Source organism: Lepidochelys kempii, chromosome 26 (genome assembly GCF_965140265.1).
Source record: "Lepidochelys kempii isolate rLepKem1 chromosome 26, rLepKem1.hap2, whole genome shotgun sequence".
NCBI classification, from domain to species: Eukaryota; Metazoa; Chordata; order Testudines; family Cheloniidae; genus Lepidochelys; species Lepidochelys kempii.
This window is the reverse complement of record NC_133281.1, coordinates 15533791-15561665: the sequence shown is the minus strand read 5'-3', so window position 1 is coordinate 15561665 and position 27875 is coordinate 15533791. Positions and strand designations below refer to the sequence as shown.

At 59.4% G+C, this 27875-nt stretch overlaps 2 protein-coding genes across 2 annotated transcripts; both read left to right on the top strand.

Moving 5' to 3' along the window:
- Positions 1-7777: 7777 nt before the first annotated feature.
- On the top strand, positions 7778-12210 carry LOC140903669 (antimicrobial peptide NK-lysin-like). Its single transcript, XM_073325329.1, has 6 exons — positions 7778-7841; positions 8436-8566; positions 9023-9115; positions 9437-9614; positions 11108-11188; positions 12078-12210. The coding sequence occupies exons 1-5, from the start codon at positions 7796-7798 to the stop codon at positions 11173-11175; spliced, it is 516 nt and encodes a 171-aa protein (XP_073181430.1). The 5' UTR covers positions 7778-7795; the 3' UTR covers positions 11176-11188; positions 12078-12210.
- A 1528-nt stretch (positions 12211-13738) lies between these two features.
- Positions 13739-25467, top strand: SFTPB (surfactant protein B). Its single transcript, XM_073325222.1, has 11 exons — positions 13739-13838; positions 15944-16077; positions 16806-16877; positions 16977-17102; positions 17941-18069; positions 21402-21491; positions 23259-23442; positions 24085-24245; positions 24706-24786; positions 25036-25143; positions 25432-25467. Exons 1-11 carry the CDS (start codon positions 13739-13741, stop codon positions 25465-25467), a joined length of 1221 nt encoding a protein of 406 aa, XP_073181323.1.
- Positions 25468-27875: the final 2408 nt, after the last annotated feature.

Below are 27875 nucleotides of genomic sequence, written 5' to 3'. Positions count from 1 at the left end.
GCACACGTAGCCGTGGGGGTTTGACCCGAGGCCCCACAGATCAGCTGGGCTGCTTGGAGAGGGGTGTCCCCTAAGTGCCCCTCTGCCGGTCCGGCCTGGGTCAGGCTCCCCGATTCCCTGCACTGAGTCTGTCTGTCTGTCCCTCACTGGCCTCTCTCTCCTCCTCAGATGGCGCCTGAGCTCTGGGGGCCAGGGCAGAGCGGAGCCCCCGCGGCGCCCGTAGCCCCGGCCAGGAGGGGCTGCCCCCCGCTGTGACGCCCGGCCGGGAACCTGCCTTTGCCGCCCGGCCTTTCAATAAAGCTTCTGCCTGCATGCAAATCGGCTCCCCTTCGTGCCAGGCACCCCCAGCCTGCGGGTACAGGTCTCGCCACTCAGCTGCCAGGCAACTAACTGGGAGCGGCTCCCCCATCCCCGGCATGGCCTGGGGCCATTGGCTGCCAGGAACCGGCCCCCGAGGGCCCTTGTGCTGCAGGGAGAGGCCAATGTCCACAGCCGAAGCAGCTGAGCCCCTCGGGGGCAATGTCAATACGCCCCGGGTGGGGCAGGCGGGGGCCTGGGCCCCCATCACGGGGCGGGTGGTGGCAGCAGGAGCCTAAGACTCCGTCGCACCAGCCTGCCCTCCCCACCAGCCTGGGGACACGTGCCCTGGGCCAGGCCCCGACTGCCTGGGGCACGGTCCTGCCCGGGGGTGCGTCGGGGCAATCGAGGGGCCTGGCAGCCAGGGCCCGGGGGGCAGGGTAGAATGGGGCCATGGGGCTGGGGCAGGCTGCATGCTTCACCCTTCAATTAGCCCTTCTTGCTGCCTGGTGCCCCCTCTGGGGCAGCCTAGGGATTAGTTGGTCCCCAGCCACCTTAACCCGTTCAGGGGCAGGTGTGGGGTGAACACAGAGTCGATCCCTCACCATCGCAGGGGCCCCTTGTCTCTCCTGCTCTCCACCTGTGCCCCCCCGCCCCACTTTGGTCTCCTGCAGCTGAAACGCTTTGGGCCAAAATGGGCTCAGCAGTGGGGCTGGGGGAGCGGCTCTGGCGTGCGCGGGGGCTCGGACCAGCCAGCCATAAACCCTACGCAACTGCAGATCCCTGAGTATTCCCCCAGGCACTGGGGCTAGGTTCAGCCAAGCTGGCCCCTGCTCTCCAGGGAGGGCAGGTGGCATTTCCAACAAGGGGGTGACTTTTGCGGGGGCCCAGGAGCCCTGCCCTCGGGCTGCTGCGGCAGGGGCCCCGGCCAACGCAGCCCGTACTTTGGGCTCCAGCGACCCCATGGGGGCCCCTATGGGATGGGAGCGTCTGTCTCCACAGCCCCCCCCAGTGGACTGGGGCTTTGCTGCCATCGCTGAGACCATGGGCTGTGTGCAGGGGGGCGGCACCTTCGTCTGGATTTCCCCACCCAGCCCAATGCTGCAGCCAGGCCATAGGGAGCAGCTCCTGCTCCCCAGTGGGCATCTGGCCAGCCCTTTGCCCCGGTGACACTGCTCCAAAGGAAGACCACAGCCTCTGTCCCAGAGCCCTTACCTCTCCCCCACAGTTCCACCCAGCTTCCGCTCGCCCTCTTTGGCCTGGGTTGCCCCCATAACACCCTCCCCTGCCCCACCAGGAGCTAAGCTCGCTCCCCCCACGCCGCCCGGGGCTCCCTACCCAGCCTTCAGCTGTAACACCCAGGGCAGTAGCAGACTCATCAGCCTCTTTGCATGGTGCAGCCAGCAGAGGGGGCTGGCAAGCTGCCTGGGTGAGCCAGGGTGACACGCCTGGCCTGCAGCCTTACCCCCACGCTGGGTTTGATGCCTGCGGATACTGTCATCCCAGGGCAGGGGCCAGGCTGGGCACCAGGGGAGGCCAAGTCTGCAGTGCAAGCCCTCTGCCTTCCCAGGCCTGTCAGGCCAGCCCCCCAGCCGGTGGAAATGCCCTTTGCCAGACAGAGCACCGGGACCCCTGGGAGGCCGGCTCCCAACAGTCGCGGCCAGGCGAGTGAAGCTCAAAGAAGGAGGTTCCCCTGGATTTGCCCATGAGCTCCCAGACCCACAGTGCTCTGCAAGTGGCCCAGGCAGTGAGGGGGGGGCCCAGGCAGTGAGGGGGGGACCCAGAGCTGGCAGCACACCCAAGTGGTTGGTCTCCTCTCCCCCCACAAGGCTCCGTGGCCAGCCACAGGCATCTTCTGCGGGAAGCAGAGCTCTGCCCAGAGGAAACGCAGTGCAGATGTTATAAGAAGCGCACAAGACCTTTTTCAGGGGAAAAGGCAATACGCCGCATAAAGCACAGAAGTGAGGAACGGTGCTGAACTGGCCAGCGCAGCCCTACTGGTGAGCCCCGTGATACCCTGGCACCCCAATATTCACCTCTGTGAATGTTTTGGACAAATATGCCTTGTAAGTAGGCCCCTACCAAATTCACAGCCACGAAAAATGCCTCCTGCAGCATGAAATCCGGTCTCCCCCTGTGAAATCTGGCCTTCTGTGCGCTTTTACCCTGTGCTATACAGATTTCACAGGGGAGACCGGTGCTTCTCAGATTGGGGGTTCTGACCCAAAAGGGAGTTGCAGGGGGGTCACACTGTTTTTTAGGGGGGTCGTGATATTGCCACCCTTACTTCTGTGCTGCCTTCAGAGCTGGGTGGCTGGAGAGCAGCGGCTGGTGGCCGGGTGCCCAGCTGAAAGGCAGCGCCCTGCCCCCAGCGGCACAGAATTCAGGGTGACAATCCCAGACCAGGCCACCCTTCCACCTGCCCTGCTGCTGGCGGGGCTCTGCCTTCAGAGCTGGGCTCCCAGCCAGCAGCCGCCGCTCCCCACTGCCCAGCTCTGAAGGCAGAGCCCCCACCAGCAGCGGCGCAGAAGGAAGGGTAACAGGACCGCCCCCCCACACACACAATAACCTTGCAGACCTCCCCCTTCCCACCACCACCGCTCCTTTTTGGGTCAGGACCCCTCCAATTACAGCACTGTGACATTTCAGATTTAAATAGCTGAAATCATGAAATGTATTATTTTTAAAATCCTATGACTGTGAAATTGATCAAAATGAGGGAGAATTTGGTAGGGCCCTACTTGTGAGGTATCATTCTAAAAGTCTTGATCTGCTCGACATTAATATCTTGTTGGATTGCGTGTGCTATGGTCATGTGTGAAGTTATGAAGTTGGGCTGTGTACGTGTTGTGTTGTGAGGTTGAAAACACCCACAAGCAGCCTTTCAGATACAACAGTCAAAAGGGCAAACAATGCTAATGGCTCACTGAGAAAATGCACACAGGCACCAGGATTACCCCAGGAACTGTGTGAAAGAGAAACCTCTCAGAGATAGCTCTACACAATGGGAACTGCTTGACCCAGGTCACAGAGGAAGAGCTTTCAAGCAAGAGGGAAGAAGATATAAAAGGGGGAAATGACATCATGGGCGGGTACTCACTCTCCCTACAACACACCTGGAAACCCCTGAGGAATAAACACTGAACAGGGAGAAGTGATGGTCCCAGGCTAAGGGATTTCTACCCTGTGTATGAAAACCTGGGAAACCCACATTGCAAAGCCAAGGCAGCTTGTGCCTTAAGAATCTGCCAGCCTGTTTATCACTCAGGGTAAGAATTTGCTAATTCATCTCCTACCTATCTAGTGTGTTAAAATCTATCATTTTGTAGTTCACAAACTCATTTTATGTTTTAATCTAAACCAGTGTACGTTTGCCTAAGGTGCCTGGGGAAAATCTCAGCTCGGTTACCACAAGTGTGCATGGTCCTCTTCACACTGAGGGAGAGGCGGACCAGGTATTAAACCCACATACTGGCCAGATTGGACCAGGGCAGGATGGTACTGCTCTGGGGTCCCAAGCTGGGAGGCTGGCTGTTAGAGAGCCTGCATGTAACTGCAGCTGGGTGTGTCCCTACCTGTGTGAATGCTGGTGAAAGTGCAGGCTGGAGGGCTTTGCAGCTTGTCACAGCAGCACAGGGTGAGAGGGAGCCCAGGCTGGTGGGTCAGAGGGTTCAGTTCCAGGTGGCATGCAGGGGAAACCCATCACAGCCCCTCCCTGCCATCTCTCACCCACAGCTCCACTCAGTTTCCGGATTTGACTGATCTGTCGCTCCGCTCCATGATCACACAGAATAGTATTTATAAGGGCTAAAAACTCTCATGCTTCAGGGCAAGAGCTACCACTAATGGCTGGAGTCAGGAAGGAAAACTGCCCATAGCTTCCAAGGCCAGAAGGGACCGATGTAACCATCTAGTCTGACCTTCTGTATATCAGCCCACCCCCCACACATGCTCCCCCATGGGAGTGCCTGACCTGGGCTGCTGAATCCCTGCCCAGCGTGAGAACTGTGACAGTGGGGCTGCAGAGCTGTTATGCAGAGAAAACTACATAGGATCGTTTCAGGGGTCAAGACAAGACGTCACGTTTATTATGCCACAATTTGATTTATGGCCAATAACTAATATCTAATACCTATGTGTATATACACACACACACACACCCCCACCCCAGATGTTCTGCAGCCGCTGTATAGTTACCAGTCCTGAATGTAGCTTGAGTTTGTGGCTTGGGTTCGTAGCTTGTGGTGGCTAACTGGCCAGGAAAGCTGGGCACAAGGAAGGGCTGGGTCTCTGTGGGGCATGCACCGATGCCCTTCCATGTTGGCAGCAGAATGTTACCCTCCAAAGTCTTCCATCTCATCCATCCTCTTTGTAGGCTTCAATTTGAATCCAGAGTCTATAGGTCTTGCTGTGTCACGCTGCCTCTGGGGTCGGTGTGACTGATCACCCGTCAATTGCAGACATGAATCATAGAATCATAGAATCATAGAATATCAGGGTTGGAAGGGACCCCTGAAGGTCATCTAGTCCAACCCCCTGCTCGAACCAGGACCAATTCCCAGTTAAATCATCCCAGCCAGGGCTTTGTCAAGCCTGACCTTAAAAACCTCTAAGGAAGGAGATTCCACCACCTCCCGAGGTAACGCATTCCAGTCTTTCACCACCCTCTTAGTGAAAAAGTTTTTCCTAATATCCAATCTAAACCTCCCCCACTGCAACTTGAGACCATTACTCCTCGTTCTGTCATCTGCTACCATTGAGAACAGTCTAGAGCCATCCTCTTTGGAACCCCCTTTCAGGTAGTTGAAAGCAGCTATCAAATCCCCCCTCATTCTTCTCTTCTGCAGGCTAAACAATCCCAGCTCCCTCAGCCTCTCCTCATAACTCATGTGTTCCAGTCCCCTAATCATTTTTGTTGCCCTTCGCTGGACTCTCTCCAATTTATCCACATCCTTCTTGTAGCGTGGGGCCCAAAACTGGACACAGTACTCCAGATGAGGCCTCACCAATGTCGAATAGAGGGGAACGATCACGTCCCTCGATCTGCTCGCTATGCCCCTACTTATACAACCCAAAATGCCATTGGCCTTCTTGGCAACAAGGGCACACTGCTGACTCATATCCAGCTTCTCGTCCACTGTCACCCCTAGGTCCTTTTCCGCAGAACTGCTGCCTAGCCATTCGGTCCCTAGTCTGTAGCGGTGCATTGGGTTCTTCCGTCCTAAGTGCAGGACCCTGCACTTATCCTTATTGAACCTCATCAGATTTCTTCTGGCCCAATCCTCCAATTTGTCTAGGTCCTTCTGTATCCTATCCCTCCCCTCCAGCGTATCTACCACTCCTCCCAGTTTAGTATCATCCGCAAATTTGCTGAGAGTGCAATCCACACCATCCTCCAGATCATTTATGAAGATATTGAACAAAACCGGCCCCAGGACCGACCCTTGGGGCACTCCACTTGATACCGGCTGCCAACTAGACATGGAGCCATTGATCACTACCCGTTGAGCCCGACAATCTAGCCAGCTTTCTACCCACCTTATAGTACATTCATCCAGCGCATACTTCCTTAACTTGCTGACAAGAATACTGTGGGAGACCGTGTCAAAAGCTTTGCTAAAGTCAAGAAACAATACATCCACTGCTTTCCCTTCATCCACAGAACCAGTAATCTCATCATAAAAGGCAATTAGATTAGTCAGGCATGACCTTCCCTTGGTGAATCCATGCTGGCTGTTCCTGATCACTTTCCTCTCATGCAAGTGCTTCAGGATTGATTCCTTGAGGACCTGCTCCATGATTTTTCCAGGGACTGAGGTGAGGCTGACTGGCCTGTAGTTCCCAGGATCCTCCTTCTTCCCTTTTTTAAAGATTGGCACTACATTAGCCTTTTTCCAGTCATCCGGGACTTCCCCGGTTCGCCACGAGTTTTCAAAGATAATGGCCAATGGCTCTGCAACCACAGCCGCCAATTCCTTCAGCACTCTCGGATGCAACTCGTCCGGCCCCATGGACTTGTGCATGTCCAGCTTTGATGACTTTCAGCTTTGATGTTTTTTCAGTTGTACTTTTGTCCTTTTCTTTTGAGGGTGGTCTCTTCTTGCTTTGTCAGGGCTGTTGTCTGCATCTTCAGCCGTTGGCATTTACACTTATTTCATCAGGACAGGCTGGGGCTGGAGGTTGAGTCCATCATCCATCCATACCTCATTCCCACATCTAAACTACACTAATCAGATTACAGCCGGGTTTTGCAAAATGAAGGGTGCAGCAGGGTTTACAAAATGGAGTGAGCATTTTAAAATGGAGTTTGGGACAAGTTAAAATGGAGTTTGAGTTACACCATGGACACGTGTAAGGAACGACAAACAGGGAGCAGAAGTTCCAATGTTGAAGCCGTGCAGGTTTCAGCGATTCAAGCAGCAATTGGATTGAAAGTGAAACTCAATTAGCCAGCCCTTCCAACCCTGAGAGTCCACGATTCTACGATTCTCTCTCTCCCTTGTGGGTGTTTTTCGGTTTCCTCATTCACTCTGCAGCAACGCTCCTCTTACCTAAGCTTAAAGATCGCTTCATTGCCCCAAAGTCCTGTGGGGTTTGCTCTTCAAGTGGGTTATGACCAAAACAATTGGAAGGTGAAAGTGGGGATAGGGACGTGCTGAACCTGGGACATAGGAGGGTGGCAGCTTGGGAGTGCTGATTAACCCGGTGTGGGTGTTTGTGTGTTCGTCTGGTTCTGGGGCTGGAGGAACCCAGCCCTGGGGAACTAGGTCCTGCAGGACAGCTCCCTTGGGGGGCACTTGCAGCAGGGAGAAGTAGAGCTCCATGTGAGAACACAAGTGACACAAGCAGGCCATGGATAGACATACAGACCCCCCACCCCCCAGAAGAGTAACCCTAATCAATGAGTGGGGGCAGAGATCAGCCGCAGCGCAGGGTGCCCCGGCCACGCCCCAGTCCCTGCCCTGTGCTGGCGGCTGGGAGCAGGGCAGGCACAGAGCCCTGCCCAGCAACGGGGGCAGCATGGGGCAGGGGATCCTCTGGGAACCTCCCTCCCCTCCATGCTCTAGGGCTCCTAACACCCCTGCAGCAGGACCCTCGAGGCCGATACACCCCCCGACCCTAGAGATCCTGCCTCATGTACCCTGGCCCCCCCAGCCAGTAGCAGGACAGGGGGCAGGTCCAAGGAGGACACGGGGGGCCTTGCAGAGTGAGGGGCAGGGACCCCACCAGCAGAGGAGCCCTGAGCTGCTGCTGCAGCCTGGGCCACTTGTGGACACTGAGGTTTCCTGGGGGGCAGGAGGTGTTTGGCGCTCACGTAAGCTGCTATTCCTGTCCCTGCTATAGAGACCACACCTGCCCCCCCCCCCGCACCAGGATGGGGGGGCTCCCCACAGCACCTGGTATTGGCTTCTGGGGCCCAGGAACGGGGCGTGGCCGCCCCCCTCAGGGGATATAGGGCCAGGGAGCGAAGAGACGAGGCGACTACCTGGGAGGCCAGATGACCGCAGTCCTTCTGTTCGTCTCCCTGCTTGCAGGGGCAGCTGGTAGGAGCTGGGGGGGGGGCCTTTGAGCCCCCCAGCAACACAGGGAAAGCAATGCCTAAGGGATGGGAGATGAACCCAGGTGTCCAGAGAGGGGGCCCAGGACAGCAGGAGGCCCGAGTACCCCTGCCTGAGATGGGGCAGAGGGGTGAGGACAGCCTGTTAGCTCCGAGCACCTCGGCCGGGTCCCCACCCCACCCCCTTGTCCACTAGCTCCTGTCAGCACCCCCACTGCTTTGATCATCCCGGTCCCCATCACCTGCTCCCGCCACTCCCCTCTATTGTCCCTCCACTCTGGGCTCCTCGCCCCCCCCATTCACTCCATGCTCCCCCTTCCCCCCCCCTTGTGTCTCTTTTCCCTATTTCCAGCTCCCCTCGTGAAAAGAGTTGGGGAGCTGCAGGTCCGGAATGAGGGGCACCAACAGACCTGTGAGGGGAGCCCAGGGCTGGGCTAGCAGGGGGCTGCGGGTCGGGAATTAGGGGCACCGGCAGAGCTGGGGGGTGGAGAGCCCAGGGCTGGGCTAGCAGGGGGCTGCGGGTCAGGGCATCAGCAGAGCTGGGGAGGCCCTTCATTCTACCAATTCTCTCCACTTCCAGCCCTGGCCCTGCCAGGGGAACCCCCCGAGTGCCTGCAAGGCCCTGAGTTTTGGTGCCAGGACATGGCCACAGCAGCCCAGTGCAGCCAGCTGCAGTTTTGCCTGGAGTACGACTGGGACGAGCTGCCCGAGGTGAGCGAGCTTTTGCCTCTGGGGGCTTCAGTGCCTCCCGGCTGGCATCGGGGGCTTATTCCCATCCCTCCCAGACCCCAGCGCAGGCTCCTGCCCTTAGGGGGCCCACGGTACGCCCCTGGGGGGCCCTGATTCACCCCCGCCAGCTCCAGAGCCCAAACCTGTCACTGGGACCCGCCTTCACTGGGCACTGAGGGGCCATGCCCACTCCTGTGTCAATCACAGGCAGGGGGTCCCAATGGCGGGAGGCCGGGTGGCGTCCCACACAACCATCCCTGGCTTGGGGCCTGTAGAGCCCCCGAGAGCAGCCTGCTCAGTCCAAACAGTTCGGACCCGGTGCGCTTCCCTCCCCCACTCCCCCCATCGCCCCCCGCTGCCCCAGGACCCCATGCACCCAGAACGGGCGGCCCCTGCGGATGGGTTGGGACGTGACCCGGCTGCTGTGTCCCGGCTCAGGGCGCTGACGAGCGGCAACCCCTGGTGAAGTGCTGGGTGTGCGGAAAGGTCATCGGCAAGCTGAAGAGCATGGTATCCAACACGCACAACAAGGTAAGGACCCCCTGCTGGGCAGCGAGTGTGCAAGAGGGCATAGAGTGCACGGGCCAAGGAGGGGAGCCTAAGAGTGAGCGTGCTAGGGTGGGCACGTGCCAGGCGGCATGGGAGGGTGGTTGAACACGGGCAAGGGAGAGGGCATGGGCAAAGGCGAGGGTGGGTGGGTATGTCTGAAGGAGTGTGCGAGGGTGGGTGGAAGCGTGTGAGGATGGGTGGGTATGTCTGAGGGAGTGTGCAAGGGCGGGTGGGAGTGTGAGAGGGTGGGTGTGCACCAGGCCCCAGCCAGTGCCTGCCCAGCGCTCCCCTGCCATCCCGCAGAGCAGCGTGGGAACGGCCATAAAGAAGATCTGCTCCACCTTCGTCCTCGGCTGGGCAGGCAAGTGCCACCGGGTGGTGGATCGGTACGTGCAGCCCATCGAGGACGGGCTGGCCCAGGACCTGGAGCCCCGCGACATCTGCGTCTCCATCGGCATGTGTGAGAGCCCGGGCCACCCAGGTGAGGGGGAGGGGCCGCCCCGAGCCCACCGCGCCCGGCTGAGCAGACCCCTGGGGAGCTGGGGCCGGCGCGCTGGGGGCTGGGCACCAGGCTGGCTCTGTGGGGCCCCTGGCTCTTGGAGGGCAGAGCTCGGGGCTCCCCCGCAGCCTCCCGCCCCCTCCCACCAGGGATCAGGTCTGGGGGAACCAAAGTCAGGGCGTTTGCCAGGGTCCCACCTCCCCCAGCTTGGCCCATGGGTGCCCCCTGCTCCCACCTGGGCTGGGAACCCAGCGGGGGAGGGGAGTACTACTCCTGTCAATGGAGGGGGAGGGGGCTTGCTCCTGGGCACGGGAGCTGTGGGGTCACCCAGCCCCAGCCCTGCGGCCGGGCTGCTGCCCTCTGGTGCCCCCAGCTGGCCATGGGTCCCTGTTGCCCAGCGCCCCCCACCCCCGAAGCTGCTCCTCCATCCTGTCTCCCTAACCCCTGCCTGAGCGCCTGGGACCCACAGCGGGCCAGAGCCCTGCCTAAGGGGACACTGAGGCACAGGGCCAGGCCTGAAGGCCCCAGAGAGCCCGCTGGTTTTGGACTTGCTCTGGCTCACCCAGGGAGTTTGTGGCAGAGGCGTGAATTGAACCTAGGCATCCGGGCACCGGCCCCCACCCCGGCGCTGGTACCTCACGGTGCCCGAGAGGTGAAAGGCCAGTGCCCCGAGCCATCACCCCCCAGGGCCCCCTTCCCACAGCTGCCTGACTCCCCCCACCCCCCGTTCTTCCCCCGGACTTTCCCAAGCCCCACTTTGCGCCGCGAAGGGCCCTCGTCTGTGCCCACAAAGCATCTCCGACCCCGCGAGGGCACTTGAGACCAGGGAGCGCTCAGGGCTGGGCAGCCTGCCCATATCAAAGGAGCCGCTCCGGAGAAAAGCGATTTCACAAGAGTGGCAGCTGCGGAAGTGGGCGCGGTGCCCCCCTCCGCAGGAATGTGCTGCCCACCCCGCCCCCACTGGGATCGGGGGCCGGGGAGGTAAAGGGGCTCCGCTCAGCCACCCCATGGGCTGATTTCCAGGGCTCTGGCACAGACCACGCTGGATTCCCAGCCCTCCCGTGTGGGGCGTGCGGGGCCAGGGCTTGGCTCTGCCAGCTGCAGCCAGGAGGAAGGGGGCTCAGCCCGTCTCTGCAGAGCACCCTGTCCCCCCACAGCTCTGTGCACCCACTTCCTACAACCTCTCTCCGGGCCCCAGCCCCAGCCCCCTCGCACCCCTCCCCATGGGAAGCGCTGGCCCAGTGCCTGTCGCTCTCTAGCGGCCGGCCCCTGTCACTACACCAGCCGGCTGCTTGCTGCGCCCGGAGGGAGTTGCACCCTTAGCTCAGGGGTGAGCGACTGGGCGCTGAGTGCCCCGGGTTCGATCCCTGCGGGGGGATGCAGGGTCCGTGGTCATGGCTGTGAGCAGCCGGGGGACTGGGCCCTGGCTGGGTGGCAATGGCTGAGATAACACCCATGTTCTCCGTGGTCTCCAGGGTGGCAGGTTCCTGGCCTGCAGCGGGCCCCGGCTGCAGAGAGCCTGGTGGATGCCTCGGGACCGTGACGCCCTCTGCCAGGTGAGGGCAGAGCTGAGGGGATGGGTGGGCCACAGATGGGGGGCAGAGAGTGACACTGACTAGGTGAAAATGGGGGCGGGGGAAGGGCAGGTGGTGGGGGACTGATGCCAGGGTGATGGGCGTGACGGACAGATCCCTGGGGGGGCCCATTCAGCACTGTGGGGGGTAGAGTCACAAGCTCCATGGGGTTCTAGGCTCGATCTTCCCTGACCAAGGGCTGGGCGCTGAGCAAAGCGTGGGGCCCTGGGCTGCTGCCCTGAGCTGGGAAGCCGGGCCGATCTGGGCCCAAGTTTGGGAGTTTCTGTGCCCCCTGGACAGGGACCAGTCCAGGCAGTGGCAGGGCAAAGCCTCCCCATCCTGCCATGGCTGCAGAGTCCAGCCCCAGGGCCCAGCCCCAGACCAGACGCCTTGTCCGGGGGCAGTGTGGAGCTGGGGCCCCTCCTGCCCCTAGTGCTGACTGGTCCTCCCCTGCCCCCAGAAGGCCGAGCCTGCCTGGCCCCACAACCCGCCCCCGTGTCTGGGGGCGTAGCCAGGGACCAGCCTCCTGGTGCCCCGTGAGTGCCAGCTGGGGCCATGCCATGGGGCAGCTGAGCCAGCTCATGGGGGCGCAGGGCTGGGCACTCCCAGCCCAGTGGCTTTGTCCCCAGTGGGGCGTGAGGACCACCGCTCCTCCGCTCTGCCCAGGGAGCCCCGGAGGATGGTGCAGTACCCCAGGGGTGGAGCACACGTAGCCGTGGGGGTTTGACCCGAGGCCCCACAGATCAGCTGGGCTGCTTGGACAGGGGTGTCCCCTAAGTGCCCCTCTGCCAGTCCGGCCTGGGTCAGGCTCCCCGATTCCCTGCACTGAGTCTGTCTGTCTGTCCCTCACTGGCCTCTCTCTCCTCCTCAGATGGCGCCTGAGCTCTGGGGGCCAGGGCAGAGCGGAGCCCCCGCAGCGCCCGTAGCCCCGGCCAGGAGGGGCTGCCCCCCGCTGTGACGCCCGGCCGGGAACCTGCCTTTGCCGCCCGGCCTTTCAATAAAGCTTCTGCCTGCATGCAAATCGGCTCCCCTTCGTGCCAGGCACCCCCAGCCTGCGGGTGCAGGTCTCGCCACTCAGCTGCCAGGCAACTAACTGGGGGGGGCCCTACACACAGCCTAGCTCTACTCCTCCCCCTCCCCCTGGGGGCTGCCCCCTTCCCCCTGTTCCCAGGGGGCTATCGCCACTGCCCCTGCCATGCACTACGCCCGCCCCAGGCCCCCCACCACAGCCCTATGCCAGCTCAGACTCCCCGCTGCCCTGGGGTCTCCGATCCAGCCCGGCTGAGCAATGGGGTGCCCTGACTCCTGCCAGCGGGTCGCCCCTGGGGCCGGAGCTGGGTCTCAAGGCGATTCTGTATGTGGGGGGCTGGGCACAGACAGACCCTCACTCCCAATCTGTGCTGCCCGCTGTCACCCGGCGGGGGCCCCCCCAGGATCGGGAGCGGCTCCCCCACCCCCGGCGTGGTCTGGGGCCATTGGCTGCCGGGAACCGGCCCCTGAGGGCCCTTGTGCCGCAGGGAGAGGCCAACGCCCGCAGCCGAAACAGCTGAGTCCCTCGGGGGCAATGTCAATACACCCCGGGTGGGGCAGGCGGGGGCCTGGGCCCCCATCACGGGGCGGGTGGCGGCAGCAGGAGCCCAGGACTCCATGGCGCCAGCCTGCCCTCCCCACAGGTCTGGGGGCACATGCCCTGGGCCAGGCACCAACCGCCTGGGACACAGTCCTGCCCGGGGGTGCGTCGGGGCAATCGAGGGGCCTGGCAGCCAGGGCCCGGGGGGGAAGGTAGAATGGGGCCGTGGGGCTGGGGCAGGCTGCATACGGAGCTGGTGGGGATTCGCACCTGCCAAACAGTGACCTCATTTCACTCCCCGCCCCTGCAAACAGCCCCCAATCCTCAGCAAAGGGGCAAACATGCGACTCCCCTGGCCCAGCCTGGTGGTGAATGGGCCACTCCCAGGCTGTTTGCTCAGCTGGGCCAGCCTCCAAGTGGTGTGGGGCTGGATCCTGATCTAGGGCTGGGGGTCTGGCCCTGCTCGGTCTAACCCCCACTCCCGGTCCAAAACGCCCCAACCTCCCTGGGGTCTTGTGCAGCCCGGGGCTCTGACACAGGGAGCCCCATGCCAAGTGCCCCCCATGTGCCCTCGGACAGGCACAAGGCGCGGGGGCTGGGTCACACACCCCACATTTGGGGGGATTCCAGGCCTGAGCTCAGCCACAGACTGAGCCCTGAGCATTTTGGCCAGGTCACATGGGGGTCAAGCCCCCATCGGCTCACCGCAGACAGAAAGCTGAGTCAGACTGCAAACGGCACCTTACAGGGCTCCTACCAAGGGGCAGGCAGAGACGGGGAGCCAGGGCTGGGATAGCAGGAGCTGCAGATCGGGAATGAGGGGCACCAGGGCTGGAGCCCAGCCAAGTACTTTTGCCTCTGAGCCACTCACTTTGCTGAGTTTAATCCAAGCCCCACCCCTGCTCCTCCAGGGTGATCCTGGCCACAGCCCCATTGGCCGGGCTGGGCCCCCCTTGCCCAGCATGGCTATAAATGGGGCGCGGGATGCGGGTGCTCGAATGCTTGAGCTCAGCATGCCCGGGTCCCAGCTCCTTCTGCTCGCCCTGCTCTGCGGAGGCTCAGGTAGGGACAGCCACGGGGACTGGGCTGCCCCCCTCCACCCCTGCACCAGGGTGGGGCATCGGCCCCACGGATCCAGCCAGGAGGGTGCATGGCCCTGGGCTGGGAGGGGAGCGATGGAGACATGAAGGGAGCCCCTGATGGAGGCATCTGCGAGGCGGGGGGACCTCTCACAAGGCAAGGGCTGGGGGCTGAGATGTGAGAGCCGTGGGGAGTGGGGTGTAGGGAACCCAGCCCAGCCCCTGGGGGAGTGATGAGATGGGACCTCATGGACCTTCCTGCCCCAGGCTGGGGGAGATGGGACAGGGACGGTTCTGTCAGCTCTGCCCTCCAGGCCTGGATCTCCTCCCCAGCGCATGGGGCGGAGGCAGGAGGGGTCCTTCCACAGAGTCCTTCACTCCCCACAATGGGCCAGAGCTGCTCCTTGGACCCGGGGCAAACCCCTGCGTCACCGCCGCATGTGCAGGGCCAGGGTGCCCCTGGGACACCGTGGGACTTCAGTGGAAACATAGAGCCTGGAGGGGCAGGTGCAGCCCAGCCATGGGAGAGCTCACAGTGTAAGAGTCCAGGGGACAGGACTCGGACTCCTGGGTTCTCTCCTCAGCCCTCAGAGGGGAGTAGGGTCTAATGATTTGAGCAGGGGGGCTGGGAGACAGGACTCCTGGGTTCTATCCCAGCTGTGCTGCTCACTCTGTGTAACTTCCCTTTCCCGTGCTGTACCTCAGTTTCCCCATCTGTAAAAGGGGCTAATGCTGCTGGCCCACCCTGGGTAAGTGCTTTGCGATCCTGAGATGCAGAAACCTCTAGAAGGGCTGATCTGGCTGTGGGGAGAGAAACCTCTGACTGCCAGACCTGGTCACCTGGTTTTGACAGAGTCTTTCAATGACTTCCCGCAGCCCAGTTGCCATTCTGTGGCTGGCGTCAGCTTTGCGGGTGTGGACCGGCCAGCTCAGCCACATTGGAGCATCCCCTTTGGAAACATGTCCCATCTTTGACGCTGTTGTGGGGGTGGGGAATTCGGCAGAGGCTGGTGGAAGATGCAGAGCCAGAGAACACTGCCAGCTGGGGCAGATCACCACCCCGCATGCCCTGGCTGTTTGGACTGGGTCTCCGCCGGGGCCTTTCGTCAGGAGCTCAGGCAGTTCTGGGGATCCAAGCTCATGCTTCAGGGCACAGGGGTCAGGAAGGGATTCTTAGCGCTGTGCCCAACGACGAGGTGCATTATTGGGGTTTCTCCTCCCCCAATGTATCCAGCATTGGCTGCTGCTGGGCTGGAAGAGCAATTGGGCAGATCCAGTGGTGACGCCCCTGGGCCTGGTGACTGGTGTCCTGGAGGGAGGAGGGGGCTAGGAATGGAGGGGCAGGGGATGGGTTGTGGTCCCGCCCAGCTCCCCCTCCGAACACCCAAAACACAGGGAGGGGGAACAAAGGGCTGACGGCACATCCTGCGTGGGCAGCCCCACACCCCATGTGGGGAGTCCGTGTCTGGGCTACACAGGGGCAGGGGACCCTCCCCAGGGCAACTCAGTGGGGTGGGTCCCTCTTGGCGCCGGTGTGTGAGCAAATGGGGCAGGAGGGGTCTGAGAGTTTCTGATGCCCTGTCCCAGAGCCCAGAGGGTCAGATCGAGCCCCCAGCCGGCAGATGGACAGGTCCCCCGGATCCAGTGTTGTTCTGTACTGGATCTGATAACATGCTCATCACCGCTGGGTTGGGAGGGACGGAGAGAGGGACAGATGGATGGATGGAGAGAAGGAGGGCGGGATGAACAGAGGGACAGATGGAGGGATGGAGAGATGGATGGATGGAGGGAGGGAGGGAGGGATGGGGAGATGGAGAGAGGGATGAGGGGACGGATGGGATGGAGGGACATACGGAGGGACAGACAAAAGGTTGGAGGAGGGGAGACGGAGGAATGGGGGGATGGATGGAGGGACGGAGGAATGGGGGGACAGATGGAGGGATCGAGGGACGAGGATGGAGGGACGGGGGGGACGGAGGGGGCGTTGGAGAGAGGACGGCTGCCCCAGCACGGAGGCTGTCTGTCCCTGGTGCCGACCAGGCCCCAGCTGCGTGTCACTAACCGGGCCTTGGCTTCTCTTGCTCCTAGCCCTGGCCGGGAGGCTGCTGGCCCAGCAGGGCTGTGCCGAGGGCCCGACGTTCTGGTGCCGGAGCCTGGCGACGGCCGTGCAGTGCGGTGCAGTGCAGAGCTGTGCCCGGGCCGGGTGGAACCAGGCTGCTAAGGCAGGTCCCGTCCATGCCCCGCAAGCTGCCACAGTCGGGCTGTGTGAGATGCTGGGGCGGAGGGAGACAGGCCCCCAGCAGCACCCCCAGGCCCTGGGCTCCGGGCACCAGCCAGCGACCCTGCAGCTCCCCTGTGCTGAGCATTGGCTGGTACTCCCCAGGCCCCAGATGGGATGACCGCCCGGGGAGTGGGGGAGCCAGGGCTGCTCTCTGGCCCCGCGAGGGCCAGTCCCTTCCAGTCGGGGGGCAGCGGCTCAGGCAGAGGTGTGTGCCATCAGACCCACAGGTCCCGGGTTCGGGGCCAGCGGGGGGGCCTGGCTAGGGGCAGTCAGCCTGTCCCCGAGCCCCAGAGGGCTTGGCCCCAGCCCCATCCAGGGAGCCCTCGGGAGGCCAGCAGGGAGAGAGCTGGGTGGGGCCAGAACCGCGGGTCCCAGGAAGGGGGGTGGCCACAGCTGGCCCTTGGTTTCGGGGGGCTGCAGCTGAGCGGCACTGGGGTCCCCGCAGGAGCCATGGCTATGGGCTTGGTGGGAGCCATGAGGCAGGGTCCCGGGGGCTGGTGGCTCAGCCATGAGGCAGGGGCGCTGGGGGGGTGCCCTGGGCACGCTGGTCCCAGGCCATGCCCTGCTGACGGGTGTGGGGTGAGCCAGAGGAGCAGCTGGGGCCCTACAGAGGGGCCCTGACCCCAGCCCCCTCAGACTCAGCCCCTGACGTGGTCTCTCCCCCACCAGGAGGACATGTGCGCGGACTGCGGGCAAATTATCACCATCCTGACTCGCATGGCCAAGGATTCAGCCTTCAAGGTACCATGGGGGGCCAGGGCTAGTTTCTGCTAGGCCTGGGGGGTGGGGGCTGGCCACAGCCCAGGCTCTGCCCCACTCACATCCTCCTTCCCCCCACAGGACAGCATCCAGAAGTACCTGACCCATGAGTGCACCCTGCTGCCCCTGAGCATCCTGGTGCCACACTGCCAGAAGGTGGTGGACACATACTTCACCCTCTTCATCACCTGCCTGGAGGGGCAGATCGTAAGTGGGACCCACTTGGCCCCTTCCCCAGGGTGGGGGAGGATCCCTATTGCCACCAGACTTTCAGCACCGAGCCAATCAGATAATGGGGGGGCCCTGCTGCCCTCGCATGATGGCACCATGCCAGGAAATAAAGCCAACCCCAAGGGATAGCAGCCCAAGGGAGCACTAGCCACACAGTTGGGACATGGGCTGGTGGGGAAACTGAGGCACAGAGCGAGGAGGATTTACCCGGGGTCCCAGTGAGTCCAGGTCAGAGGCTAGGACTAGAACCCAGGAGTCCCAGCCCTGTCTGCTCTACCCCACTCGACCCCACTCCCCAGCCAAAGCCAGTCCTGCTGCCTGATCCCTTGCTGGACCCAGCAGGCACCAGAGACTGCCCTGGACTCACTGGCAGATGCTGTGCCAAGGGGATGGTAACCCAACCCACTGAGCCCCAGTCTTGCTCTGCCGGTGGCCGTGGGCACAAGGGCTGGGCAGCGCTGGCTGGTCACCCCACCTCATGATGGGCTGGGGTCACTCTGTCGTGCAGGGTCTCTCCTCCTGCTAGTCCTGCCTGGCAGACAGGAGAGCAGCACTGGGGCAGATCGGATCAGAACCGGGGCGCAGCCGCACTGGGCAGGTCCGGCAGGGGGCGCAGGCAGAGACACCCCACAGCCCCCTGCACCACGGGGATCCGCCCCTCCAGAGGAATTCCCGGCCCCATGGGCCAGGGCAGTGCCAGAACGCAGGGGGCTCCCCATTGCATCACTTGTGGATCCCAAGGCACAAAACCACGTCCCCCTCCACTCCCGCCTCCGCTCCCCCACATGTCACTGACCACTGCTCTGCCCCTCAGAAACCCGCCTCCATCTGCGGCAAGCTGGGCCTGTGTCCCACGGACCCGTCGCAGGACAAGAGCTCGGACAAGTGTGTTCTCCAGCTGCTGCAAGGTCTCCACCTGGACCTTCCAGATGGTCAGACCCAGGTACAGGCACCTCCACCCCGGCTGGGCCCGATCCTGCTGCCATGTGGGGTCCCGCTACCTACTTCAGCAGGGCTGATGTGCTGAATTCTGGGGGCAGCTCCCCCCACACAGAGGGCCAGCACCAGGCCTAGGTGCCCATACGTCCCCCCCTCACCCTGGGTGTCCCATGACACCACACAGACTGACACCAAGCCCATCCCTGCATCATGGAATCGGGCTCCTGTATCCCAGCTTCACTGACAACCCCCGATGACTGACAAGGAAACCCTCCCGGCGCAGTCTGGCTGCCTGAGTCTGCTTAGAGCCTGAGCCCATCACTCTGAGGGACAGCAGGGAAGCTACCTAGCCTTGAGCTCATAGAGCTGGGTCCTTTAGGTCAACCAGAGGCTTGGGCAATTAGATTCTCAGGTTCAATGCCTGCCCTGGGGCATGTAACAGAGGTCCCGGGGAGCCACACTGAAGTTATTCACTTAGGGTAAACTGCAAAGAATGGGGCAGACAATCCCCAAAGCTGGTGGATATTCCAAAACTTAGATTTACCCAGCCAGCCCAAACCAGCTTCTGTAGCACCTCCCTGGTCACCCAGAAGCCAACACACAGTTCCCTCAAAGCCACCCAGCCTCAGGCCTCCACCCAGACACCCAAGTCAAAGCTGATGAGGGTTACGGGAAATCTTATTCATTATATAAGAAAGTTCTACCAATCCCAAAGGATCAGACACATCACCTCCCAGTTAATGAATATTCCAGATCTTACCCAAATACATGCTACAGTCAGTTCTTATTAACTAAACTAAAATTTATTAAGAGATTGTTGGTTAAAAGATCAATACGCATACAGACATGAGTACAGTTCTGAGATCAGATTCATAGCAGAGATGGTGAGCTTTGTAGTTCCAAAATGTTCTTTCAGAATTAGTCCATAGGTTATAGTCCAATGTCCATATTCAGGGTGATCCAGGCGGGATTGGAGAGCTCAGTCTTATGACTTAAACTGCCCCTGCATGAAGCATCAAGCAGATCTGAGATAAAAAGAATCAGGACCCTAGGGTCTTTATACAGTTCCAGGCCTTCTCTTGACAGCTCGGAGTCCCTAGGCGAACAATAGACAATCATGGAGACTTTGAAGTAGACCTATTTCCTAAGCATCACTGGTAATTAGCTACATGGATTAACATAAGGCAATTTATCCATTAGGCAGTTTGTCACTATAGCTATTGATTCAGAGATCAAAAGGGAATATTAACATTTAGATGAATCTTGCGTGAAATAATGTCATTGTCTATATGTCTCTATAAAGTTTGTGATAGACAGGGACTGTCTGTTTACATGACTAACATTTAACAAGATATGAGTACTCTCATACAATTAGTATCACCTCTAATTCTTTAACAATATAGGTTTGCATTTCAAAGTTCTGGCCTATCTAACATGGAATGGCCCTAATTACCATTCACATACTTTTCGAACATGTCTCTAAAGGTTGAATTTGGGTCATTTATTCTGCAGGATGCTTAACCCTTTCTGGCCATGCATCACACCCTCAACGTGAGATTTGTGTAGCCGGAAGTATTTGGAGCTCCTGGGTACACCTTAAGGACCTCCCAATATTGATATGAGCTGTGTTTATATTGAATTCTTTGTAAGACCAATGTGCATCCTTTGGCCCAAGTTGACAATTTAGTCCATACTCTGTCAAACACTCTAGTGATTTCAGGGTTGAGCCTATGTGTTAACATAGACATCAATGACAGGTTTCAGGGTAACAGCCGTGTTAGTCTGTATTCGCAAAAAGAAAAGGAGGACTTGTGGCACCTTAGAGACTAACCAATTTATTAGAGCATGAGCTTTCGTGAGCTACAGCTCACTTCACGAAAGCTGATGCTCAAATAAATTGGTTCGTCTCTAAGGTGCCATAAGTCCTCCTTTTCTTTTTATAGACATCAATGTTTTTCAGAGAGCACTGACTTTGACATTTAGCCACGAAGGCGGTGAGTTGTTGTACCTCAGTTTCCCTTTTTGCACAGCAGTCCAAGCTTGTAATGGTTTTTCTGCTGTGGAAAGTTTTAGGATTGTGTATAGGCGTTAGCTGTGAAACCTCAGCATTATTAGGCTTTCTAATACAAAGTGCGTTCTTATTGACTCAAACACCATACTCATAAGGGTTTCGATTACATAGTGTGTTTTCATGTACCACTCTTAACACGTTTGAGGATTTTTCCCATAAGTCATGTTTTTGGCATCAGCTGTGAACTAGTTACAAGAGTTAACATTAGCATGAATATTAACATCAAATCTATCTCAAGTGTACAATCACAGTCATTTTTGTCATGCCAAGCCTTTTGTTTAGCTAAATCATTCTTTAGGTCAGCATGTTCAATATCCCTTTTGAACCTTTGTAGATTTTCCTTTACCTCAGGGTTTTTCTTAACATAGACACTTAGTTTAACCACGTCCTCGGGGCTTCGGTATTTTAGAGATGAGTGAGGCAAGTCTGTAAGGGCACTTTGCCTTTCAAGGGTCAGCTTGCCTTCCTTCTTTTCCCTTTGTAGACGGTTGAAATTTGAGCTTTCTGGTATACCTTAGTCTGTGGGCTCGCCAGCTATGCTCTTATTGCCAGCCACTGTGAGCAACTTTGTTCCTCCCTTGTCAGCTAGGTAATTTGCATGGACAATGTGCCTTATAGAGACACAACCATTTTCTATCATTATGTCCGAACTACAGTTCTCCTGCTTTTAAGCTACCAATTTCTGCATCCACAAGGCATCAGATGCATTAGAGCTTACTAAGAAATCACCTGATGTGTCCAAAGTGTCTATGGGTCTATTCACAAGGTTGCTCTGCTGTGTAAAGCCAGGAATCCAGCCCTCCTTTTGACCTGAGACACAAACTGTTCACTTCCAATATCAATTAATGAAGCCTCCTTTAAGCTATCTACACTGGATTTTTCCAAAGCAAAGTCATCTTCATTTCAAAGAATCATAGAACCATAGACTATCAGGGCTGGAAGGGACCTCAGAAGGTCATCTAGTCCAACCCCCTGCTCGAAGCAGGACCAGTTCCCAGTTAAATCATCCCAGCCAGGGCTTTGTCAAGCCTGACCTTAAAAACCTCTAAGGAAGGAGATTCCACCACCTCCCTAGGTAACGCATTCCAGTGTTTCACCACCCTCCTAGTAAAAAAGTTTTTCCTAATATCCAACCTAAACCTTCCCCATTGCAACTTGAGACCATTACTCCTTGTTCTGTCATCTGCCACCACTGAGAACAGTCTAGATGCCAGCCCCACTCTCTGCCCCGGCTGCTGGAGCTGACCCTGTTCTCTTTTCCCAAGGGAGGCCCCAGCAAGGACCTGCCATTCCCGCTTCCGCTGTGCTGGATGTGCCGCTCCTTCGTCGGCCGGATAGAGTCCACCATCCCCAAGGTGCTGTGCCCACCATTTGCGCCCCCGGGGCATCACGGGAGAGACCCCAAAGCTGGCCACCAGCTCCAGTCCTGCCCAGGATGGCAGCAAACGGGAGGCTGTGAAATGAGCTAGGCAGGTCTCAGTCCGGCCGGCAGTGGTTGGTACAGGTGCTGGCAGCCCAGAGGGAGATGCCCAGGGCTGAGCTCCCAGGGCAGGGCGTGGGGGACACTCGCTCTGCCATGTGGGAAATGCCTGAGGAAACTAAAGTGCATTTTAGCTCTGAAAAAATGACTTGGGGAGCAGCCCTGCTCGCTCCACGGCTCCTCTGGGTCCCCTGCATCCCAATGCAGCCCCGGGAGAGCTGGACCCTCCCCGTGCTGGGCAAGAGATGCCATTGGTCACCTTCAGAGATGGGGCTGCCCCCAGGGCAGAACCGAGAGTGACTGGAATTCGGAGCCTGGCTTGGCTGGCTGAGCCAAGGGGGAGCATGAGGGGCTGGCAACGGGCAATGCCAGTTCGTTAGGGCAGTGGGGGTGTCCGCATGGGGACAATAACCCTAGGCGTCCTTGAACTGGAGAGGAGGGAGCAGGAATCAGGACCTGAGGGAGTTCAGCCTTTGTTTTGCTCCCAAATTGGGACAAAAAATCAAAGTGTTTCTATGGGAAAATCTTCAAACGTGTTTCGTTTGGAGTCGGTTCAACACTGACACCAAACTGTGTCTTTCCAGGGTGCCATGGTGCCTCATGTCCCCTGCCCACGCTCTCCCCTAGGGGCTGGACTCACTAGCCAAACTACATCTCCCATGATGCACTACATGGTTTGGTTAGCCGGCACACCATTGTGCATCATGGGAGATGTAGTCCGAGTAGGGGAGAACTACAACTCCCATGAGGCACCACAGGCAGATGCAGTTTAACATCAAACTGACTCAAAACCAAACCCTTTGGTTGGAGTTTTTCATGAGGAAAATTTCAATTGTTTGCAGAAACGGCATTTTTGGTTGGAAACTAAATTCAGAAGAAAATTCCCAGTCAGCTTGAAGGACACTTTAGGCCCCCAGCCTGTGAGCCTGGAACTGCCAATGCCCTGTGGCAATTCCTGTGCAGCAGAGGTTCCGCTCTGCCCAGAAGAGCAATGCCCAGGGTAAATCTGAGCTATCAGCCCTCGTGCCCTGCTCATGGTTCATCTCAGCTGTTTACATGGTGCCAGGCATCCACGCTCGTGGCCTCTGGCACCACACTGCAGAGAAACACCTGTGCAGCCTAAATTGCCTCCTGCAGTGGCAGCTGCAGCTGGCATCTGTGCCCAGTGGGCACAGGCCAGGGCAGTGGGGCAGACCACCCAGAGGGTGACATGGGTAGTCAAATAATGGCTTTTCTGTCCAAAAAGAAATGGAATTTTCCTGATTTTTTTCTATGAAAAACAACCATTTTCAGTAAAAAAAAATTTTGGGTAAAAATCTCTGGGTTTTGGTCAAAGTTCTTTGGCTTTTAAAAATGGAAACATTTGATCTAACCCTTGAAATTCGATATCAAAATCATTTTAACTTAAAAAAAAATTGGGGAGTTTTTTCATCCACAAAATGAAAAAAATGGCAGGATCTTTTGGGGAAAAACCTGGAATTTTCCAAAATGTCCAGCAAAAAAACAACAGGTCTACCCAGGGCCTTGCTGCAGCCACTCCTGCCACAGAAGCTGGCCTGGGGGGAAGGGGACATCACTAAGGGGGCAAGGGGTGAGAGAGTCGAGGGGGGGCACTGACTCAGGCCGTCTGCCCTTCCCCCAGGGGGCCATCGCCAAGTCCATGTCACAGCTCTGCCATCTCTTGCCGGGCACCATTGGTGGCACGTGCCAGGGCCTGATGGAGAAATACACCACCACTGTGCTGGACCTGATCCTGGACAAAGTGGGCCCACGGCTGATCTGTGGGATGCTCCTCATGTGCGCCACGGGGGAGAATTGCGGCCCGGGTGAGTCCTGGCCCTGGCCCTGCTCTGCTGCTCCTGGGCTTGGGGGTTGGAGCGTCTACACTGCATTTTAACCCTAGGTTAAGGATTTTCAGACCCGTGCTTGAACCTGGGGCTTTGGTATCCACACTGCAGTGCGCAGACCCACCAGCTTAACCCGAGCTCGGACCTGCCAGCCCTGCAGCGTCCCGGGATCTGGCCCTGGGTTAGCACAACTGCAGTGTAGACACAAGGAGGGTTAGGCTTGAGCCCAGGTTCAAGCTATGGGCTTACATTGCAGTGTAGACACGCTAGAGAGCAGGGTGTGCTGGCCCTTGAATGGCAATTCCCCGACCCAGTACTAGGCCATCATGGCTGCAGCCCAGAACTGAGGCATTCTGGGATTTGTAGCCTGAAACGATGCCGGGAGGTGGAGTCTGTGGCACCAAGGCATGCTGGGATGGGGGAAGGTTATAAATAAATTGTATTTTAATGCTGTCCTGGCCAGGCTGCCTTGGTCCTGGGCTGTGATGGCCCACGGGGGCAAGACCAGGGCACTGGGGGAGACGTTCCCTGCGGCTCGTGTGTGTTTCACACCTGCCCCTGGCTGCTGCCATGCTGCCCCAGCCTTTGTGTCTCTCACGTTGCTCCCTGTTGCCCCTGCAGAGCCGCCCCTGGTGCCGCTCCTTGCCCAGAGCACCGAGTGCCAGGCCTGCGTCACTGTCACGGGCCTGGCGAAGTCGACCGTGCAGGTGAACAGCACTGCGGCAGACGTGGAGGCAGCTCTGCTTGGGGCCTGCAGCGGTGCCCACCTGGGCTGGCAGGAGGTGGGTGCCAAGGCTGCTGGCAGTGATGCAGGAGGGATGAGGCCAAGAGGCATTGGGTGCCCTCCCCAACTGGCTCCTAGTTCCCAGCTCCTCCCCAATGTCCTGTTTCCATGGACATGGTGGTCAGTGCCAAGGGACGTGACATGATGAGTGGGGATCCTGGCAAGCAGAGCGGGGCTGGAGGGTCTACACGAGGGGCTCTCTGGGAAGATGGGGTCCGTGCTGTGCTACTGTCTGAGCTCCCTGCCTGGCGGGGTCCCAAAGGCCTCGCCCTTGGGGCCATGAGGTCTGGCCCACGTGGCTCTCCCTGCAGGATCGAGACCCTCACAGGTGAAGCCAGCCGTGCCCCTGAGATCTGCAAGGAGCGCCCGGGGGGCAGGAGAGCGTCAGTGGGGAGGGAGTTGGGGCTCCACAGACAGAAGACCAGGTGGAGATACTAACCCGCCTCCTCCCTCCCCAGTGCAAGAGCTTCATCGAGCAGCACCAGCCCCGGCTGCTGACCTTGCTGCCAAAGGCCTGGGACCCCCAGAGCATGTGCCAGGTAAGAGCCACCTTCTGGTGACGTGTCGTAGCCACAAACACCCCCATCCCCAGCCAGGGATCCAGGCCCCTTGCCCCAGCCAGATGGCGCCAGGACCTGAAAGGAAAATCCTGGGAGACTCTCTGAGCTACTGCGGCCCCCAGCCGGGCTCCCCTCCCCAGCTCCCTCCATCGCCACTCAGAGGCGAGCTGCCCCAGCCCTGCTCCCGAGGCTGACGGGCCTTGTGCTTTCTCTGCCACCCGCACACAGGAATTGGGCGCGTGCAAGGCTGGGACGGGCCCTGCTCCCAGAGCCGAGGGCTGCACGCAGGGACCAGCCTACTGGTGCTCCAGCCTGGAGGCTGCTGAGCAGTGCCAGGTGAGTACCGTGCCAGGGGAGGTGGAGACGGGCAAGGGCCCAGCAGATGCACACTCAGCTTTGCCTCCCCTCAATCCCCTAAGAGGCCCCTTTCCACCCCAGCTCCCCACCCTCCAGGCAGGCAGGGGACACAAGCCCTGCTCCAGATCCATCGTGAGGCATGGGGGTCCCTTTCCCATCAGCACTGGGGCCCAGATTCCTCCTGCCTGGGCAGGTCACCCCAGCTGGAACATGAGCGGGAGGGGACCCTGTCTGACTCTAACGTCTCCTCTCCCCGTTCCCTTCCAGGCTGTGCAGCACTGCCAGGCCCATGGCTGGGCATAGCCGGAGACACGCCAGGCTGCTGAGCCAACTCTCCCCTGCCTGCGCCCCCAGCCCAGCCGATCCCCCTCCTCCACCAAGGGCAGCCTCCACTTTCAGTCTCACCCCCTCGAGAGCGATTTCTTCCCCTCTGCCACCCCCCTCTCCAGCCAGCCTTGGCTACCTCCTCAGTGCTGCTGTCCCACGCCCATGCTCTGCCCCAGGGTGCGTGCACCAAGAGTGACGCCTGCGGCTCCAGGGCTGTTGGGTTAGGCCTTGGGCTGGCTCACAACAGCTTGGAGAGATCCCCAAGTGGCCTCCTTGCTGGGGAGACACCTGCCTTCGTAACTAGCCAGCTGGGGCCAGGGCGAGCAGCTGGGCTGAGCTGCGTCGCTGAGATTCCTGTGCAGAGCCGGAGCCAATGTCAGACCTCCAAGGCCCCTGGCTAGAATTGCCAGGCTAGGCCAGCCCCACGGGGCAGCTCCCTCACATGCCTATAAAGGGGGTCCAAGGCAGCGTTTGGCACGTGATACATCTCCCAGGCAGCCGTGGCCTGAATCCCTGCTGAGATCCAGCTACGTGCTGAGACCCCACTTGCGAGCAACTTAGGCAGTCGCTGTGCAGGGCGCTGGCTCCCCAGAGAGCACTCTGGGCCCTGGTCCTGGGAGACCTGCAGCTGGCGCTAGGGCTGGACTGCACCGTAGACAGGGGTGGGAGAGGAGAAGTGGCCAAGCTCTGAATCTTGCCAAGCTTCTGTCCCTCCTGGGCCACCGCCGAGTGCTCCTCAGAAAGGGGGAGCTGCCCCACAGCCTGTCCACTTACAACTCCCACTGCCAGCAACACGAGCCCAACTGTGCCCTTAACATGCCCCCGCATGAGGGACGCGGCTGCTGCAGGGAGGAGACGCCCCCCACCCCGGGGCTGGGCAGATCCCATCCTGCACTGGGAGCATGACACAGTATTTCATGCACCTGCAGGAAGCATATTCTAACCGCTCTGCTCCTGCACGCCTGGGCCAGCAAGGGGCCCGGGTGCGATGCAGCTGCCGCCTCCTCCTCCCCTCCCTTCACAAAGGGAGCAGCCTCCAAGGGACGTGGCCCCTGCAAAACTTTGGCTCCAAGATTTTGAGGCATTACATCCATTGGCTGAGGCCGGGGGGGGGGGGGAGAGTTAAAACACAGCACACTCTATTCCTTGCCCCAGTGCCACTGAGAGCCCGCTGGCCACGGGGCGCTGGGGCAGAAGGGAGCCGGGGGGGCTGCCTGCTGTACAAGAAAAGAGTCTCACGGCAGCAGAGTCTCAGCAAGAACCACACGCTGGCTTGGCTCCCACATCCGAAGACGCAAACTCCCCCCACTCCGAGCTTCGCTGTAGAGATAAACCCACAGCAGCCTCTACACACCAACCGCCCGTCTGAAACGCCCCCAAGGTTCAGCTGCTTCAGAAACCCACCGCCGAGGGTCAGCCCCCTGCTCCCCTGGCTTGGTGTAGTGGGTGAAGGCTCCAGCTTGCTGTATGGGGAAATATGCCTGACAAATAAAGCTTTGGATTCACACTGGCTGGCCAGGGTGAGATTACAGCCCTTCACGTCCCCTCTTCACTCTCTGTTACCCCCCATTGATGATTGCTGGGGTTTGTTTGTTTTTTAACATCCTTCCCGTGCCAGTGTTGGCAGCCAAGGCCAATCCAGGCCCCTCCATTCCGCTCTGGCATTGGCTGCTGCTTCCAGTGGCTCTGTGGGACCGACCGCCACCAGCCTGCCCTCCTGCGAAGGGTTCAAAAGGTTTCTCTCAGCCGCCCTCTTTCCTCACGTGACTTGGCTCCCACATGACAACTTCCCATGGGAGTCCGAACAGGCCTCCATGGTGCCCTCTGCTCGCGGCAAGCAGTTCCTCCGATCTCCTGGCTGGGGAAGACGCCATCCCCCCGAGGCACTTTTTCTCAAAAGTGTCTGGCCAAGCTTTTAGTAGCTCTACAGCACTTGTGGCTGCTCATCTGCACTGAGCATAAAGCTGAATTTCCATTCGACCCCCACAAACACAGGATGGTGAATACACCTCTTTTAGAGGCTCCCTGCACTGGCTGTAGGTTCATGGGCCCGGCTGTCGGTGACTGTAAACAACAGAGCAGGAAGCAGTTTCATGAAGATTGTACTTGGGAGGGGGTATGTGAAAAAAGGGACAATTTGCCAACCAGGCCCCCGGCTCAGGCTAGTCCTGCTGGTTTTCACTGGTGCTGTTAGAGCTGCTGTAGCTTTATCAGCTGCTGTAACGCCCACGGTCAGAGCAGCAGAGCGTAAAACCTGCCAAGAACCAACCACGACAAAGAGCGGATGCTCCAAGCCGGGGGAGATGGTATTAGGGCAGGGCAGATTTCAGTTACCTGTGCATTTCAAGGGGCAGATGGGGCACTTTTGAAAACCACCAGGCATC